The sequence below is a fragment of the Python bivittatus genome, unplaced genomic scaffold (assembly GCF_059951505.1).
Source record: "Python bivittatus isolate LINGU-HERP-01145 unplaced genomic scaffold, Pbiv_v1 ctg000350_np1212, whole genome shotgun sequence".
NCBI classification, from domain to species: domain Eukaryota; kingdom Metazoa; phylum Chordata; class Lepidosauria; order Squamata; family Pythonidae; genus Python; species Python bivittatus.
In genome coordinates, this window is record NW_028277074.1 from 32,590,613 (window position 1) to 32,609,540 (window position 18,928).

The 18,928-nt window shown below is 38.6% G+C and overlaps 1 protein-coding gene across 2 annotated transcripts; it reads right to left on the reverse strand.

Annotated features, from left to right (window-relative positions):
• Positions 1-27: 27 nt before the first annotated feature.
• Positions 28-16,754, reverse strand: PDHA1 (pyruvate dehydrogenase E1 subunit alpha 1). Of its 2 annotated transcripts, XM_088144865.1 has the most exons (12): positions 16,580-16,753; positions 14,899-14,913; positions 11,931-11,999; positions 8,741-8,914; positions 7,505-7,631; positions 6,961-7,052; positions 6,405-6,497; positions 5,541-5,696; positions 5,372-5,443; positions 3,967-4,034; positions 2,289-2,397; positions 28-457 (listed from the first exon to the last, which is right to left on the reverse strand). In XM_088144865.1, the coding sequence occupies exons 1-12, from the start codon at positions 16,637-16,639 to the stop codon at positions 293-295; spliced, it is 1,200 nt and encodes a 399-aa protein (XP_088000991.1). In that variant the 5' UTR covers positions 16,640-16,753; the 3' UTR covers positions 28-292. The 2 variants fall into 2 exon arrangements, with proteins under 2 accessions (XP_088000991.1, XP_088000992.1); XM_088144866.1 differs by lacking the exon at positions 14,899-14,913 and having other exon boundaries at positions 16,580-16,754.
• Between the last annotated feature and the right edge of the window lie 2,174 nt (positions 16,755-18,928).

Below are 18,928 nucleotides of genomic sequence, written 5' to 3' on the forward strand. Positions count from 1 at the left end.
AAGATATACATAAAGTCCATGGCAATATACGCTCAGAAAATCTCAATGAGCCTTTTTTATTAATACCATTTTAGCTGGCTAATTTTCATCATACAGCGATGCAGAACACACTGAAGCTTAATAAACTTTGTTTAATTTACTTCTTGTACAATTTTCTTTCAGAATTCCATGTAATTTCTCTTTTCCCCACCCTCCTGAAAATTTACTTGGCATTTATCCCTTAGAACAGATGTAACAGTTAAATTCCAGTATAACATCTATCAGTTTAACTGGCTGCCGAACCAGAACTCTCTTAGCCAACAGATTTGTACCTAGTCCACTGATTTGGACCACGCACTTCAAAGGGTGCTTCTTTATAATAGATATGATTGCCTAATTCTTCCAGAGGTGGTTCGGGATCAGTTGTGGCGAATTGTGCTGCATCCTCAATCTCTTTTCTTACTTCTACATCAATCTCCTACACCAGAAACAATAAAATATTAGTGGACAAAAGAAGAAAGCCTTCCCAAATCCATAGTTAAGTGCTTTAAACTTATGTTACTAACAAACAGCTTGCTACTGTAATAAATAATCTAAAATTTAAAAAAAAACATAGTTCTAATATAAGTCTAGATACTTCAAGCTACAGAAATTCTAATCACGATTAAAAAAAAATAGTCCTCATATCTGTTACACGCATGTGCTACACCTTTTTCATATTTGAATATCTACACAGGAATTCCACTAACAACTTGTGTATTATCTAATTATAATACATAATTTGGACTTTAATTCCTGCCCATTTGACCAGGGGCAAATGCTTTGGGGAGGGCAGCTGGATTTGAGAGAGCAGCAGCACAGTTATACCACTGCATGGCCATTTTCACCCAAAAGGAAGATGAACTGAATGTAAGGTTATAAATACACACAAAAATTAGTACCGTGTCAACTAGGGTTGCCAGCTAAGAAAATTCTGGAGCTTTTTTCCTAATAAATGTGTGATTATGACACCAGTGTGTCAAATGTGTGTCTAGATAGACAACACTCAAAATGACATGTTGAGCCCCCCATTTTTTTAATTACATTACTTAAACTACTAATTAATTGTAAAAAAATAACATACTCCATTTGTAAAATAAACTGAACTTCATTTCATGTCTTCATATTAATATACAGACAGACAGACTGGAAACATGGACCCAAAAAAGCACAAGTCTATTCTTGATTACTGTGTAGAAAGGCCCTTGAATTCAGTAGATATAAAAGTTTGCTACGCTTAGGTGGGGATGAATCCACATGAATTATGACAGAAAATAGAAATTATGCCCTGGAGGTAGGTTTTTTGCCCCCCATTTACAAAAAGCAAGCAGAATTATTTGTGCTGGGGTGCAAGCATAAGGAAACATGCATGTTTATATAATAAGTCCCACTAGATTATAAAAAATAAGAGTTGGAAGAGATCATTTAGGCATCCAAGTTTAATCCCCTTTTCAGTGCAGGAATCCAAACTAAGGCATTCCAGGCAGATGGCTGTCTAACAATAAGCAGCTTTCACTTCTAGGCAAGTATATTTGCTACCATGATGTTCCTCTTTCCCCTTTAAATCTAAAGGAGACTCCTCATTGAGGATCCTGATTTTCCAGAATCTTCATTCATGATAAGAGAGAGAGGAAAGTCTCACTATAGGCTATGCATGGAGAGTGAAGGAAAGGAGGGCAGGGCTGGCATATTTTCCCTCTTCTGCCCTTAAGCCATAGCAGTTTTCTCCACCTTTTCCATTTCAGTCACCCTGCAACTGCAGCTCATTTGCTTGCTTTCGTCAGATTCTTCCTTTATTATTAGTTAATATCATATGATGGTAACTGGGAACTGTTGCTAAGCAACGTGGTCATAAGGTGTGAGGCCACATGATCGTGCCAACTTACAACGGCAATTCTGGCAGCCCCAGTTGCCATCGTTAGGTGAATCCCATGCAGTCACAATGATCACCATTTGTGATCTTCTGTTGGCTTCCCCATTGATTTTGCTTGTCAGAAGTGAAGGTCACAAACGGTGATCACATGGCCACGGATGCTGCGATATCATAATTATGAGCCGGCTGCCAGGCACCAAAATCGCGATCACATGTCTGCCATTAGTACCCCTCATTCAACACCATCATAACTTTGAACAGTCACTGAATGAGTGGATATTAAACAAAGAGTACCCCCAACTCATCAGTAATTATTTGGAGAAAAAGTTCTTTTTTATCTAACTTCCATAACCTGTGCAAAATGGTTTCAATTAAATTTGAAATGAAAAAATATTACCTTGAGCTCCTCCACACTAGCTAAGTTGTTGTTCACCATTCTGTCCTTCAAGAGAGTAATAGGATCGCTTTTGCTTCTCACTTCTTGAATTTCTTCTCTTGTTCGGTAACTTAAAAAAAGCCAATTATACTGCTAAAGCATATGAAAAACAGTTTCTCCCCAAAGAATTGTTAATAATACTGTCAAGAAAGATCACGATGTTTATGGCATTTACATGGCAAAATAAGATATTCAAGACCTTGTTCTTCAGGGGCAGGGATACAATTTAAGATAAAATACAGACAAAACAACAGGAAAAAGACTCCTCTTACATTTAAAATTCCTTGCTTTTCACTAATGCTAACAAAGACAACTTAAACCAAGGGAAATTAAGAGATGTATTCAGGATCTGAAATCAACATTATGAATTAAATGATGAAGTCTGATTAAAAATCATTGATGCGAAATGAGAAAAATCTACTTGCAGATTTATTCTGTTGTACATCTGGCACTGCTTATTAATTTTGGGAAATGACAAATAAGAACAGAAGACCACAAAGCAGAAAGGAATATAGTGAAGAAATACACTCGATAACAATGCTTTTTCAAATATTAAAAGAACAATAGCAGGATTAACTAAACAAACTTTATCATAAACTGTATTATGTTGTATATTATTTGCTTCTACTATGGGTCCTCATCAAATTATAAAAACAATAAAAGTATCTGAAAAATTAATCCAATGCAAGTCAAGTTGGGAGTTTATTATTTTTAAAAAACCCTAAATCCGGTTGAGTTTGGGCATTTGCAAAGTCTGTTATTAAAAAAAAAAAAACTTTCAGAATTTGGTACAGAAAAAAATGGGGAAGAAACTGAAATATGTCTAGGCATGCATGTATACAAAGTCAATTATCTAAGCTTCTCATGTGGAAGTCAGTGTGCAAGCAGAACCTTACAGTTGTCCTTACTAGCAGATTATGATTTGTGCAAGCCAGGTATAAATGAAACTTTGCTTTGAGTATTTTGATCATCAGGAAAGTGAATAAGCCACACATACAAAATGGGCCATATTTGCACAAGATGTCGGTTAGTCCCTTCTTATTGGTCATGGGTTCTCAAATACTGCAATGCCAAGATCTGCTAAAATAATAAAGCTAATGTTTACTGAGGTAGGGATGGGCAAGAAATAAATATACTACCTAATTTAATAATTAAATGTTAATATACTACATGGATTCTCGAACTTTTAGTAATGCAGCCGTCCATTGTTAAAACTCGCTCCCATTTTGCCTGAGCAAGCCGCAGCTGGCTTACATCAGCCAAGCGGGAAACGAAGCCCATTGTGAATTTTGTCAAGATTCCTGCTTTGCTCCCATAAGCTTTATCACGTTATCCCTGCAAGGTAGCGAGAGAATACAGTCCAGTTTGAAAATCCCTGTTTTAAGTTGCTCATTTAATATTTTTATTTTGCTACTAGATACTATTTTTCCTTAAGGAAATAATACTATTAAAAAGTATAAGGCTATGTAGTAGAATAGATTGGTAGCCTTATTCTCTAGGCTGAATTTTCATGCCTCCCTAGTTTCTATTTAAAGTCCTTGCATTTTCTGCTTTTTCTTTGAGTATGGTCCAGGATAAATAATCTAGTTTTTCTCACCACTTCAATAACTCTGTATGCAACAGCAGAAAATTACTGTACCTTACTCCAGGATCACTCATACTATGCCCATGATAACGATAGGTCTGTAGCTCCATCACAATAGGACCCTGTTAAAATGGAAGTCTATTAAATCACTTTGAAAATAATGCCTCTATTTTGCTGATAAAAGCAGCAGTGATAACTAAATGTAGACAGGCGTGCCATTTTAAGATGATAATTTAGACCAGTGGCTCTCAACCTTTTGTATCTTAAGTTACTCTGTTAAAAAACTTAGGTCTGACTATGACAGAAAGAAATATATTGCAAAATTTATCTAGGACATTTATATGTTTACAGCATTCTGTTATATTTAATATTTAGACTTAAGTAAAATTTCAGGAACTTACACTTGGTCCCAATAAATCTACTATGTCCCATTTTTAGTATGCGTAACTGTGATCTATATCATTTGTTTCTAAGTCTCATAAATGCAGACTACTCTTGAGAGTTGGCTAAATTTGTGCTAAATTGTTGATTGCAGTTCTTATTGCCATTTTCTGAATGCTCTGAAAACTCAGTGAAGAAGAAATCACTCAAACCATATTGTATCCTAGAGAAGGACAGACATCTATTTACACTGTGCTTCTTAATTTAAAAAGATTTGCCAAGAACTGTTATGAAGGGTTCTGTTTGCTTACACACAGTATAACATTCTAGTGCGATGTTGCTAACCTGGTGATGTCCAGGTGTAAAGGTGCAAGTTGCTTTGCAAGTATTGTTAACAGGGAATTCTTTCACATTGCATTTACCCAATCTGTATCTTCCAGCAATTCTAGGTTCCCCATTTCCCCAGACTTTGTCTTCCAATCACCCATCTGCATTCTTTCCCAATGTTGCAACTAACATCTCTAGCACAGAATATCTTCCTTCATTTCACCTATAGCAAGTGCATACGCTGATAATATTGATGTTTACTGGATATTCATTACTTTAATTATATATATGACTCTTTATTTGGTTATATTTGAGCACATATTCACCTGTATCCTTTTTTAGTATCACCACTTCTTCCTTTATTCATATGGAGTTTACTTACTGATGTCCATATTGGCTAATGTTAATCATATTATTAAGCACCATGTTTATTATTTTTAAAAAGTAGAAATCGTTCAATAATAATCACAGTCTCAAAGATATTGTATCTTTGACCTCTGCTAGGTCTAATCAAACCTTGAGTTGATTTCTATTATTCATACACTATTCATATTGTATTACAAGCTAACTTTGGAGCTCACAGGGTAGTTTACAGAACTGGTTAGAAGAGTATTACCTAGTTTGGCACTGTTGTGTATATCTGAAACAAAATAAATCTGTCCACACTGAAATTCTGCCTACCCTAAACATGTGCGCACGCACACACGCACACACACACACATGCAATATAGTCATTTCTACTCAAATTTACCTTTCCTGCTCTGCAGTGGTCAGCAGCAAATTTTGTAGCTTCTCTTACAGCAAGAACATCCATGCCATCAACCTAGTAGCCAAAAAACAAAATACACAGGTTTATTCAAAAGTATTATTACTATAATGTTCCTTTTTTTAAAAATGGAGAATAATAAAATTATTCTTACCCTAAGACCTGGAATAAAATCTCCTCTTTTGTAATAATCTGTACTGGCTGCAGCTCTCTCTACAGAAGTACCCATTCCGTATCTGTTGTTCTCACAGATAAAAATGCACGGCAGCTTCCACAAGGCTGCCATATTAAACGTTTCAAATATTTGACCCTGGAAGAATAACAGATTTTAGATATCTTTACATACTGTATGTTCTTGCAGTTAGCCAATGCAACTACAGTTGTGTGAAAAAGAAAGTACACCCTCTTTGAGTTCTATGGTTTTACGTATCAGGACATAATAAAAATCATCTGGTCTTAGCAGTTCTCAAAAGTAGGTAAATACAACCTCAGATGAACAACAACACATGACATATTACACCATGTCATCATTTATTTTTACAAAAATAAAGCCAAAATGGAGAAAGAGGATGTACTTCCTTTTTCACATGACTATATTTCATTATAAAGTAACAGATAGCTCAGGCAATCTACATACAACCTCACTGTAAGATTTTGTCCAATTTGCTTGTGTGTACTTGAAGCACTAGAAGTTGTTAGTCCTCTTATTGGAAATAGATGAAAGATTATCCAAATCAACCTGCAATCATTCTGCATGAGCAAGTATCTCTTGCTTGGTTTATTCATATACATGGAAACTACTTTCACCAGACTCTCAACATTCTAGAACCTGAGGGCCCTGTTACCACAGTAGCATAGGAAGAAACTACTGAGACGTTTCCACATAAAACCAGCTTCCTTAGTGTTGACACACCTGTTAAGTGTTTAAAGGCAAAGTATAGCCATATTGTCGTGTCAGATTGGATAGTGCTCTATAGAAATATGCATCTAATTGAATAGAAAAAATTTGGAAACTTACCTGATTCGCAGCACCATCACCGTACAATGTCACACAGATCTCATCTTTCCCAAAGTACTTACATGCCAAAGCAATACCAGCTCCCAAAGGAACCTATAATGTATTACATCATGCAATAAGGTAAACCATCTTAAACCACCTCCTTGTTTCTCATAATGGCCAACCAGATGCATCTGGGTTGCTTGCACACACAGGTACAGCCATGTCCCCCTCCTATTGTTTTCCACCAGCTGGTATTTGGGGACATGCTGTCACCAACCCAGAGGTAATACTGAATCTCAAGATTAAGTGCCCTTGATAAATCTGCCTTTTATGAATTCATCTAGTCTTTTTTTTAAAAGTCATTAATAAATGGTCATCATCACATCTTGTGGCAATGATTCCCACATTATGCAATCAGCAATTTAGATTATGTTAGATTTAAGAGAAATACTAAGAGTCAGACACAGCATCCTGCACAGAATTACAAAAGTAATGAAGCACATCTAATGTATAACCAACATTAAAAGCTTTATCCACATCTCAATAAAAAGCTAGTTTGATTAACAAACCTTACCTGGGCGCCAACAATACCATTACCACCATAGAAGTTTTTGGCATACATATGCATTGAGCCACCTTTGCCTTTAGCACAACCACTTATCCGACCTGAAAAGATCAAAATACAGTGTTTTACATTGGGGATCTACTAAAGTTAATATGAACAGTATATGGGGTTTTTTAATATGCCATCCCTCTTTGCTTAATTGGAATTTTAATAAGATTCCATAATTAGTCAAAATCAAAATTCTTTTATTACAAACATTCCAAGGCTAATGGTCACATTTTACATGTTACTGTACCAAGAGAAATGTTTAAATCGTGGTGCCATGATTCTCTAAATACAGAGGAACTTGCAGCAGTCTATGCACGAATGACTAAAATCTTAACCTCTTGGTATAAGGACAGATTACAGCTGTTAACCATTTGAGCAAAGATATACTAGGCAAATTAAGACGGTTTTCATAGGTGAAATGAGATCTGAACCTAACCCTCCTAAATCTGTCTACTGTAGCCTTAGTTCCTTTCCATATTTACATTTCATTTTATTGGACACAAACCTGTGAGTTCAGCAAGAATTTCTCGAACTGGAATACCACGTGTGTATGTAAAGCCATGAGCCCGATAGGCAGTGATCAAATGATCTGTTCGATTTATGGCTGCCTCAAGTCCAACACAGCAAGCTTCCTGTGGTAAAACAAACAGCCTTCAAACAGCATGTATGTTATCATAACGTGTAGGCAGCCAATATACAATTCTATACAAATGTCAAAAATTGAGTTTGCAGAATGGTTCAGCTCTGGGAAATAGATGGTTTGCTTGTTCAGATGAGGTTACACTGTTCCTGAAGGAATAAGTATGTGGCTTGGGGTGTTCATAGAGCCATCGCTGTGATGAGAAATCCAAGTGATTGCAATGAAAAGTAGCATCTTTACTTACCTTTTTGTCAGAAAGCCAACGCCAACTATTTTGAAGAGGGATAGTTTAGCCACTGCAAATAAAGCTTTAGTAAACTCTCTTCAATTATTTTAATATTTGCTTCTTGGAACTGTCTTACATGTGGTCAAGAAGTTACAGTGAGTGCCAGCTGTGGTGCACTACAACACAGCACCATAGTGAAAGAATGGGTATTAATTTGCTACTGGACAGCTCAGAACTTAAGCACACTATGAAAACTTTTTTATGAACTTTGGCCTTTGAGAGTGAGGCTGCCTGTACCCAAACAAATATTGGCCCTTGTTATGTACTTTATTATTATATTTTAGGTGTCTTATATAACATTTGATTATACTTAAATACATTTTTAAAAATATGGTTAGCAAAGACAGTTGCAATGCAGTAATTATTTTATTATAACCAGGTTATGAAAAGTCACTAAAGCTCTGCCAACTTCAGAGACTGTGGCTGGGGAGCAAAATTTCAAGGATACAATATTCATATAAATTAAAAAATGGGAGGAGGGAAGCAACTAGGAAAGAGTCGGAGAATTTAAACTTTCTATTGTATAACCTCTACCATTCAGTGGTAACCAGGCTAAAATAAGAATATTGGCAATAGCCTTTTGATCAAAAAAGTACATTTTCTCCTCCAACTACACGCTAACAAAACTACTGCTGAAGGTAGTTTACAAAATTCTAGCATTTTTAGAAATGTTAAACATTCACCTTTTTCCACTACCTAGGAATTTATTTATAACTGGTAGAGTCGAGACATATTATTCTTGAGAAAAATCTTTTACCTATAATAGCTTTATTAAAATGAAACAGAAAATCTAGTCTAAGAAGTCTGCTGCCCACCTGGCCATCATACAAATGGCAGAAGCCCCGAATAATCTTTTGTTTATACAGCTGGTCTGCTTTCAGTTCCATACGCCGAATAGTCTGCATAGTCTTATAATATTGGAGACCTTGTTCTCGAGTCATTACAGCTGTAGTGGGAGGACCCTCTTCCAAGCGATGGAGGTCATGTTTCTGCAAACAATCAAGATAAGTGGTTATGTCCTATTTTTAAATATTAAACATTTGAGTATCTACATACACTTAATATCTTTGTGCTAAAAGATTTCTGAACAATAAGCCCTGAATAAAATAAATCCCCTAGCAAACTACTCTATCTGCTCCCTGTTGCAAAGTCCAAATAGTCCAGTATTTATTTGATTTATAAACCGTCTCGCTCCATAGGCTTTACGCAGTGTACCAAATCAAAACACAATACAAGGAACAATTTAATAAAATCCAATAAAACTGTGACAACAACAAACAATAATGGTATATTTTAACTTCTCCAGAAACGCCTAAGAGCAGGGGCCACCCTTGCCTGATGGAATGACTTGCGCCCAAGAGGGAAGAAGCCACCCTCCTCCATACCCTCTCCTGCCGTAAGTCTATAGGAGATGCTTCCTTTACTTGGGTTTAGCTGCCATAGTTTAATTGGGATGGGGGTTCTAAGAAACCCAGGCCCTAAGTCATGTAGGCTTTACAGGTAATAATCAGTACCCTGAACTGCACATAGAAACCAGTAATCAATGTGGCTCCTGTTATAGTAGTGTTATTTGACAACACTGATTGAGGCAGCTGCATTTTGTACCAGCTGAACTTTCTGTTTTCAAAGGCAGTGGTATGCAGATCAACTTGTAGTAATGCAGGTGCAAAGTGACAAGGGCATGAGTAACATCTTCAAAGTATTCTGTTCTATGTAAGGCTGTAGCTGACGCACCAGCTGAAACCTGATAAAGGTCTTCTTGGTTGTGTTCTCCACCTGCTCCTCCAGCAGAAGCCATGAATCCAGGAGGACCCTGAGACTTGCAAGCCTGTTTTTTCAGGGGCTGCACAACCCTGTCAAGAGCCAAAGTTGGTATCACCCCTGATAATATGAAAGCAGAACAATGCACACAGCCCTGGAACCATTACATTAACAGCTAGCCATCTTGCCAAGAGATGGCAAATTCCTGGGGTGGAAGAGCAGCAGCAGTGAACTCTTTGGGTTTAGCGCTTTTAAAGCAAGAAAACAAAATCCTCTGCTTAGAAAATAAAGATTGCTTAGGCATATGACAGGTTAATATAATGTGGATCAAGTGGCAAGGAGAAAAACGTCTTTAATATTAGCACTTATGGTCATTTAATAAACTAGCCAATAGTACATTAGAATGGGCAAAAGCAATTATTTAGTTACACAACTTACTAATGTATTTTATTACCAACAGTAGCAGAGATAGCCATTTACAAATACTGGATAAATTCACAGCAGATAGATCAATTAACCACACAACATAAATTATACCAGCTAATTGGAACCATTAGGTTGGTACACAATATGCTGCTGAAGAGCAATTGCTGAAAAATGATAAGCAGAACTGGAGCAAAAATAAAATTATGATTTTCATGCACTGTTAAGTGGCTTCCTGAAAATATCTTTGTAACCATCTTGAACACAGAATATTGAAGTAATCCAGAAGTAGGTATCATGGTGCCTACAGGGGACAATGTATCGTCAGATACTTCCTTTGAACCTCCAAAGCTTTCTTGCCACACCTGATTTTTTAAAAATCATTTTATTTATTTATCTCTTTCCCTCTCAAATAATCATGCAGCAACTTCCTCTAGCATCACATTTGCGCTCACAAAAGTTCCACTGGGGTAACAGAACATCCTGAAAATCTATTGTACTTCCTAGATAGCAATTCCCACTGTAACAGTTTTGTAACTGCCTCAGCTACATAAAAGTAGTCTAACTATCACAATTGGGACTGGCAATTTTGCCACTAAGCAACCCAGTTGTTAAGCAAGACATCACACGACTGCAACAGGCTTATGACTTCCACAGCAGTTGTTAAGTAAATCACCTGTGGTCATTAAGCGAGGCATCACATGACTGTGACTTGCGATTTTATTGCCGGCTTCTCCTTTGACTCTGCTTGTCAGAAGCCAAATGGAGATCATATGACCACAGGACACTGCGACAGTTGTAAACACCCACTGGTTGCAAAGCACCTGAATGTTAATCATGTGACCACAGCAACGCTGCGCTGACCATAAGAGCAAGGACTGGTCATAAAATTACTTTTTCAGCGCCACTGTAACTTTGAACAGTCGCTAAACAGGGCACTTGTTAAGCAAGGACTACCTGTAGTCTGAAATGTCCACGTATACACTGGCCAGAAAGTATGAAACTGATGAAAAGTATAACCTAATTAAATTTAACAGGATTCTTACATTAGAGAGCAGGATGGGCTCCCTGTGGCTCCCCAATTCCCTGTCTGTGACCATTATACTCTCTCATTCCTACAGTGTAATCGTGAAAGATCAGTACTTCACATCAGCCCCAACAATAGGTTTTACACAATTTATAAAAACAAATTTTCAATCCTACCTTCCGTCCAAAAAACTGTGAAGAAAAACTACCCTTGAACCATGTTGCATCCTTTCCAATCTACTCCCTGCAACCTTTGCATCTACCAAAAACATTAAGCCATTTATAGATGCTCACTCCTATTCAAGAGCAGTGTTTTTTAAACTTTAAGGTATATGGACTTCAACTCCCAGAATTCCCCAGTCAGTATTGACCCAGCCACCATGATCAATATAAAAGATAGAGCATTCACATACAAAACTTGGAAAAGTTCAGTTTTGAGTCTTACTTTAAGCCCAAATAAGTTATTTAACTAAAAAACAAGCTGAATACCTACATTGTGGCTTAGAATCAGCAAATATCTCTATTTAAAGAAAAACAGATAATCAAATAAATTAGTGCTAATTAAATTGCATGTTAAAAATTTAAGATGTTTTGTACTTTTTCCACTAAGTATATTTAAATCCAAGAAATGATGTTTCCCATTTATACTTAAAAATACATATTTGTAATCTTATCATATTTCAATACAGAAGAGTTTGACCACACATCCAGGCTATTCTTTAATACACTGCATAATATTAAAATGTGTTATAATCCATTATTAGCTTTTTAAAATGAAATAATTAAGCTGCTTACCTTAATATCAAATGTAGCCTCATGTGCAAAATCTGCATAATTACGAGAAGTGACAACCACACGGGCAACCTTTCAATAAAAAAGAGAGGGAAGGAACAGAGGTACAGATTGCTGTTAAATTAAAACAGTATTTTTTAAAAAATATTCTTACCTGCTTCAAGATGATTCCAATTCACATCCAACAAAACTTGGACTTTAAACTTCTAAAGATTAGAATGTACAGTACTGTGCAAAAGTTTTAGACAGGTGTGAAAAAATGCTGTAAAGTAAGAATGCTTTCAAAAATATATATTGTAATTGTTTATGTTCATCAATTTACAAAATGTAAAGTGAGTGAACAGAAAAGAAATCCAAATCAGATCAATATTTGGTGTGACTACCCTTTGGCTTCAAACCAGCATCAATTCTTACACTTGCACACTTGCACAAAGTCAGGGATCTTGTAGGATTAGAGTCAGGTGTACGATTAACCAAGTATACCAGGCAGGTGCTAATGATCATCAATTTCATATGTAGGTTGAACACAGTCATTAACTGAAACAGAAACAGCTGTGTAGGTGGCTTAAAACTGGGTGAGGAACAGCCAAACTCTGCTACTAAGGTGAAGTTGTGGTTACAGATCATAAACCATGGCAAGCCTGAGCACAGCAACAAGACACAAGGTAGTTAGACTGCATCAGCAAGGTCTCTCCCAGGCAAAAATTTCAAAGCAGACTGGAGTTTCAAGATGTGCTGTTCAAGCTCTTTTGAAGAAGCACAAAGAAACAGGCAACATTGAGGACCATAGATGCAGTGGTCGGCCAAGGAAACTTAATGCAGCAGATGGAAGACACATCATGCTTACTTCCCTTTGACATTGGAAGATGTCCAGCAGTGCCATCAGCACAGAACTGGTGGAAACCAGTGGGACCCAGGTACACCCATTTACTGTCCAGAGAAGTTTGGCCAGAAGTGGTCTTCATGGAAGAATTGCGGCCAAAAAGCTATAACTCCAATGTGGAAACAAGGCTAAGCGACTCAACTATGCATGAAAACATAGGAACTGGGGTGCAGAAAAATGGCAGCAGGTGCTCTGGACTGATGAGTCAAAATCTGAAATATTTGGCTGTAGCAGGAGGCAGTTTGTTCGCCGAAGGGCTGGAGAGCAGTACAAGAATGAGTGTCTGCAAGCAACAGTGAAGCATGGTGGAGGTTCATTGCAAGTTTGAGGCTGCATTTCTGCAAATGGAGTTGGAGGTCAGGATCAATGGTGTCCTCAATGCTGAGAACTACAGGCAGATACTTATCCATTATGCCATACCATCAGGGATGTGTGTGATTGGCCCCAAATTTATTCTGCAAGAGGACAACGACCCCAAACATACAGCCAATGTCATTAAGAACTATCTTCAGCATAAAGAAGAACAAGGAATCCTGGAAGTGATGGTTTGCCCCCCCCCCACAGAGCCCTGATCTCAACATCATCGAGTCTGACTGGGATTCCATAAAGAGACAGGATTTGAGGCAGCCTACATCCACAGGAGATCTGTGGTTAGTTCTCCAAGATGTTTGGAACAACCTACCTGCCGAGTTCCTTCAAAAACTGTGTGCAAGTGTACCTAGAAAAATTGATGCTGTTTGAAGGCAAAGGGTGGTCACACCAGATATTGATTTGATTTGGATTTCTCTTCTGTTTGCTCACTTTGCATTTTGTAAATTGATAAACATAAACAATTACAATATATATTTTTGAAAGCATTCTTACTTTACAGCATTTTTTCACACCTGCCTAAAACTTTTGCACAGTACTGTATATTCTATGAGCAGTATTTCTGACTACATTTACTTATTTATTTATTCAATTTTGATGCTGCCTGACTCCAACTGACTCTGGGTGGCTCACAAAATAAAAACAATATAAAAACAAGGAAATAGGAATATAATAAAAAAAAGAATCCAAAAAAGAATTATAAGATACCAATAGAAGAGAATATCTGTTGAACTGTGGAGTTCTTGGTGCTCTCTGAGCTTGGCTGCTTGCTTGCAAATGTTTCATTACCCATCTAGGCAATATCATCAATGCCATGATAATGTGCATCAGTGCACTGATGATGTCAACTAGTTGGGTAATGAAATGTCTGCAAGCAAACAACCAAGTTCAGAGAGAAACCAAGAACTTACTATAATAAAATGCAGTGTATTTTACAGGAAATATATTAAAATTATGTATTTCCCATAAATATGTTTGGTTTTCTATTTTGGAAGATTTGGAATGGAAAAACCAGGGAGTGGTAGAAGAAAAAAGCAATGTAATCAGAATAAAGTTAAAATAACGTAGACTACAAATAAACATGTTAACAGAGTGTGGCCCCTCTATTTACATAGTTGGTAAGAACAATTAAGAAACTAATGCTTTAAACCCTGTAGAGTTTAGCAAACTATGATACATTCTGTGTTTATCATCTGTCCCGCCAGTTGCTGCTAACATGCATGTGCTAAACAGTTATACCACTCATGTTCATACAGGATGAACAGGGAATTTGCTACAGTAGCAAAACGCCAAAGAACACATGATTAGAAGACACAAAGAGGAATGTAATAGGAAAATAAAAGCAATGATAAGGTTATTAGGGATGCTTATGTTACTTAGGTTTTCCAAAGTTCCCCCCCGCCAAAAAAACCTCTCATATTTCATACATTCTAGGACCTGTTTTCTCAGCTGTGTAGGAATCAACAGGATTGACTCTTGCCAAGGAATGCTGAAACTCCACTTATGGTTCCCATGACTGCCATGCTAGAAATAACTTTTATTGAACTGAATGTCTCAATATTAGAAGAGGTACAAAGTTTACAATTTTCTGTCCAGGAATAAATGGGTAAATCGACCAATAAAATAACTACTACAACAAATCACAATGGAACATATTTTTTTCTACATGGATTGTAATAGTGACGAAAGTTCATACAATTAAAATAATATTGGTCTTACCTCACTAACAGCTCCCTAAAGCAGCAGAATTGGGAAAAACAAAAATAATATCAGCTACCATCATACAGATGTGGGAAAAATGATTCCTTACAAATACATTTTTTGGGTCAACCAATTTTATTTAGCCAAGTAACATCTATATATCATTTTTATTCAGCACTAATTTTTTTATGCAATAAAATTTCCTTTAAAAATTTATTACATTATAATATTTCAGCACAATGAAGAACAGATGTCAATGTTTTAAAAGCAACACTCAGTTGCTCTTTATGGACATGGATGCAAGCTGACTGCATTTTAAATATTCAAAAAAGACGCACTATCAACGAATCCAAAAAGTAGAATTAAAAGATCCTGTTCTTTCTAACTTAGTGCTTACTGTGAACATGAGCTGTGTTTACATAACACACTTACTCATGATTAACTGAACAATGGTTACTCAGTGTCAGGGCTCACACAACACACTGAAATCTAAATGAACCACACATACAGAATTCACACAACTTTGTAAGTTTAAATGTTTGCCTAATTTGTGGTTCAGCTCTAGTCTGCAAAAAGGTAGATGACCAGTAGACGGCAGCAAAGATTCAGAAGTCTAATTCTGCCATAGATGGGTCCCCTGAATATTTCCAGACTACATCTGGTAACCCTATCCAGGGTACCATGCAAATGGAGCCAGGAAGAACCTTACAGTTGTCAGGATAGGGACTCTGGTTCCTGATCCATTTTCGTTCACAGACTGCATTAAGGTCTATTAAACCAGGGTTCCTCAACCTTGGCAACTTTAAGACAGGTGGATTCAACTCCCAGAATTCCCTAGCCATCAAGGATTCTGGGAGTTGAAGTCCACCAGTCTTAAAGTTGCCAAGGTTGAGGAACCCTGTATTAAACAAGTCACAGTTGGTTAGAGCAGCAGTTCTCAACCTGGGGCCATATGGCTCCCTGGATGTTTCAAGGAGGCCACAGGTGAAAAACACCTAACGGGGACACAGAAAAGCAAAGTGTATTATACTGCAAATACTGTCTTTATCATAAATAAAAACACATATTCTATTTACAAGCCAAATGTGTAAGTGGAAACCTCTTTCATTGGTCATGGGGCCTGGAAAGGGGGGCCACAGGAGAAAAAGATTGGAAGAGGGCCACGGGAGGAAAAAGGCTGAGAAACACCGGGTTAGACTTGCCCTGTTTCTCAACCTTGGCGACTTTAAGATGCGTGGACTTCAATTCCCAGAATTCCCCAGTCCACGCTTCTTAAAGTTGCCAAGGTTGACAGAAGATGACTGTAGATGAACACATAGGAAGGGATAATCTACGGTTTCTTTAAAAGAAAAGCCCTGCAACATCCACGTCGAAACTAAGCCAACTCCGAGCAAATCGCGGCCCAGCCCAGGCCTTGCTTTGCCTCTCTTTTGTTGAGAAAGCCCCAAAGGAGGTCGGCAACAGCCGGCAAAACTGTCCGGAGCCCGCCTGAGCGGCGACCGGATGCAACCAAGCCTGGAAGGAGAGCCGAGCCGGCTCCCCGCGCGCTTACGCAAGACGCCCACCCTGGCTCGGGTGAACCCCGCGCCCTCGGGCGAGGGCCGCCCCACGGCCAGCACGAGGCCCCCGCGCGCGCGCCCCAGGCCGGCTGTAAGCGGTGGCCGCGGCCAGCCCTGCCTGCCGCCGCCGCGACACTCACCGGCTTCTGGGCGGCCGGACCCTGCAGCAGGCGGGAGAGAGCGGCCAGCATCTTGCGCATGGAGTGTGCCGGGGCCCTGCCGGCCGTAGCCTCCCGGAGCAAGGCCGGAGACAGAGTCTCCTTCAGGCTTCGGCGTCCCGCCCTTCTTCGCCGCTGCCAGGCCGACGGCCCCTTTGCCCAGAGTGGCAGCAGCGCGGCTCTCGGCTGCCCTCCCGCGGATCCGGAGGGCCGACCGTCGCCCTGCCCGGCGTTGCTGCTTGCGCTTGCCTTCGACGCGCGGGGGCGAGGAGTGCGAAGGCACGAAGTCTTCCTTTTCCCTGCGTTCACATTTGCACCCAGCGAGCCCAGGAGGAAGCGCCGCTTCTGCCGCAGTCCCAGAATCGGATCGCCTTGCTCCTTCTTCGTACTTCTGGCTCCACGCATCCGATGAGTAGCTGGAAGGCGGGTTGATCCTGGGGGGTCAACGTCCTCTGTGCGCCATTGCAGGATGTACGTTTGCCTGTAACGGTCTCAGAGTTGTTGAATCGTGCAAAAGTAAATACAAGGTATATATTAAAATGCACGTTGAAGACATTTAAGGCCTGAGCGTTGTTGAGCCGTGCCAACGCTGTTCACCTGTCAGTGCACAAAACGAAAGGTGTCCTCTTTGTTCAGCGGATCATTGCAGCGAAATAGCAGCAGGGGATGAAAAAAAAATAAAAACGGCCAGATCAGAAATTGATCCTAAAGTGCAACAAAGGTGCCTAGGTAAAGATCAGTGCAGATTCTCACAGACCTTCATGATCCTTATGTGGGATCCACCTGAAACCACTATCAAACTGCATCCTGCAAACAATAAGCTCCGAGAGTCACAGATCTGACATCTTTTAGCACCGTCATAATGTGAAAATACTGAACTGAAACATGATTTCCTTGTTTCAATCAAGAAAATCTGCATGAAAACACAATTACAACAAACAATAACCATAACAATCCTGATCTGATGCTTTTTTACATTACTACGGCAGAAAGATGGGGATCCAAATCACAGGTCCTCAGGATTTTAAATAGAATAAATCCATCTGCCAATATACGTCAGAGTCAGAACAGTCATAGATCCAGTGTTTTTGCTACATTCATGGCACAGAAATTGTGCAAAATGATGAATACTCAGCACAGATCCTTATAAAAACAGTTCACAACTGACTGCACATAATGACCCATAATAATTATGGATCTAACAATTTTAGTATGGTCATGTCGTCCAATGGCATAAAAATGTGGATCCAAATTATGGATCCTCACAGTTCTGCACAGGATACACCTGAAATCACTATTAAGTCATAGATTGGCTCCATATGCCCTGAGTGGCCATCAGAGTCATGAATCCAATTATTTCTGTAACCACCATGGCAGAAAAACATGGATACAGTGTCTATAAGTCTCATGTTTTTAATGTCAAAGCCACCTGAACATATAGATCACATTAATGACTACTCTGTTTGATTATATATGCCAGAGAAATGGATAGAGAAATTGTGACCTATTTCTTCTAGACCTTTCAGTGGCTGGTGAATCAACTTGTGTCCTTCTGGAACATTTCTCTAGACTGAAATGTAAGGCATATTTTGATAGAGCATAATATTACTAATGAGGGGTTATTAAAACTATTTTGTTTCTCCTCTTTTCCAAACATTCTACAATATCAAAGCCCTGCAATCAACCTTATTATGGTAAACATTCTCATCCAGGGTCTTAGATTTTTATTTTTGTTCAGTACCTTGTTCCAGGATTTCTTCAGCAATGTAGCATATGAAATTCAGATCTGATTCAACACTATTGCTGCAGGCTCACTTAATAAGACCATAATCCATAATTCTTAAAATAAGATACTATTTAATCAGTAGTGTTAAGGACATTACTGGTTTAAGAAAGCTGTTTCCAAATTGGCAATGTTCCCAAAGTATACTGTACGTTTGCATAGGAAACTACTTGTACTGTATAAGAGTACATCAGTGTGATTCTAAATGGAGCTAATAGAGCAAGTTGACAGATTATTTACCCCTTCCAAAGTCTTCTGTCTCACACCAGTGAAGTCAACAGTTGGGGAGTGTGTAGGAATGTAGGCTATAGCTAGTGGACAAAAGGGCAGTGGGTCTAAGGGCAGTCCATCCTCAAAGTGACCATTTTGGGATTTAATTCTATCAGCAGTGGGAATAGTACTGATAGTAGATATTCTGCAAAGGGAACTAGGATGTCTGAAATGTCCTAACCTGGATGTCCTAACCTCTCTCTATCCAACGTATGAGAGATACAGTGATACCTCGGGATACGAACGCCTCTGCTTGCGAATTTTTCGGGTTACGACCA

Coding starts and splice junctions, on each gene's coding strand:
- PDHA1 (XM_088144865.1), bottom strand. CDS start 16,639: ATGCGCAAGATGCTGGCCGCTCTCTCCCGCCTGCTGCAGGGTCCGGCC. Junction 5,697..6,404: donor GTGATGGTGCTGCGAATCAG/GTAAGTTTCCAA, acceptor TTATTCTTCCAG/GGTCAAATATTTGAAACGTT. Junction 4,035..5,371: donor ACCACTGCAGAGCAGGAAAG/GTAAATTTGAGT, acceptor CCATTTTAACAG/GGTCCTATTGTGATGGAGCT.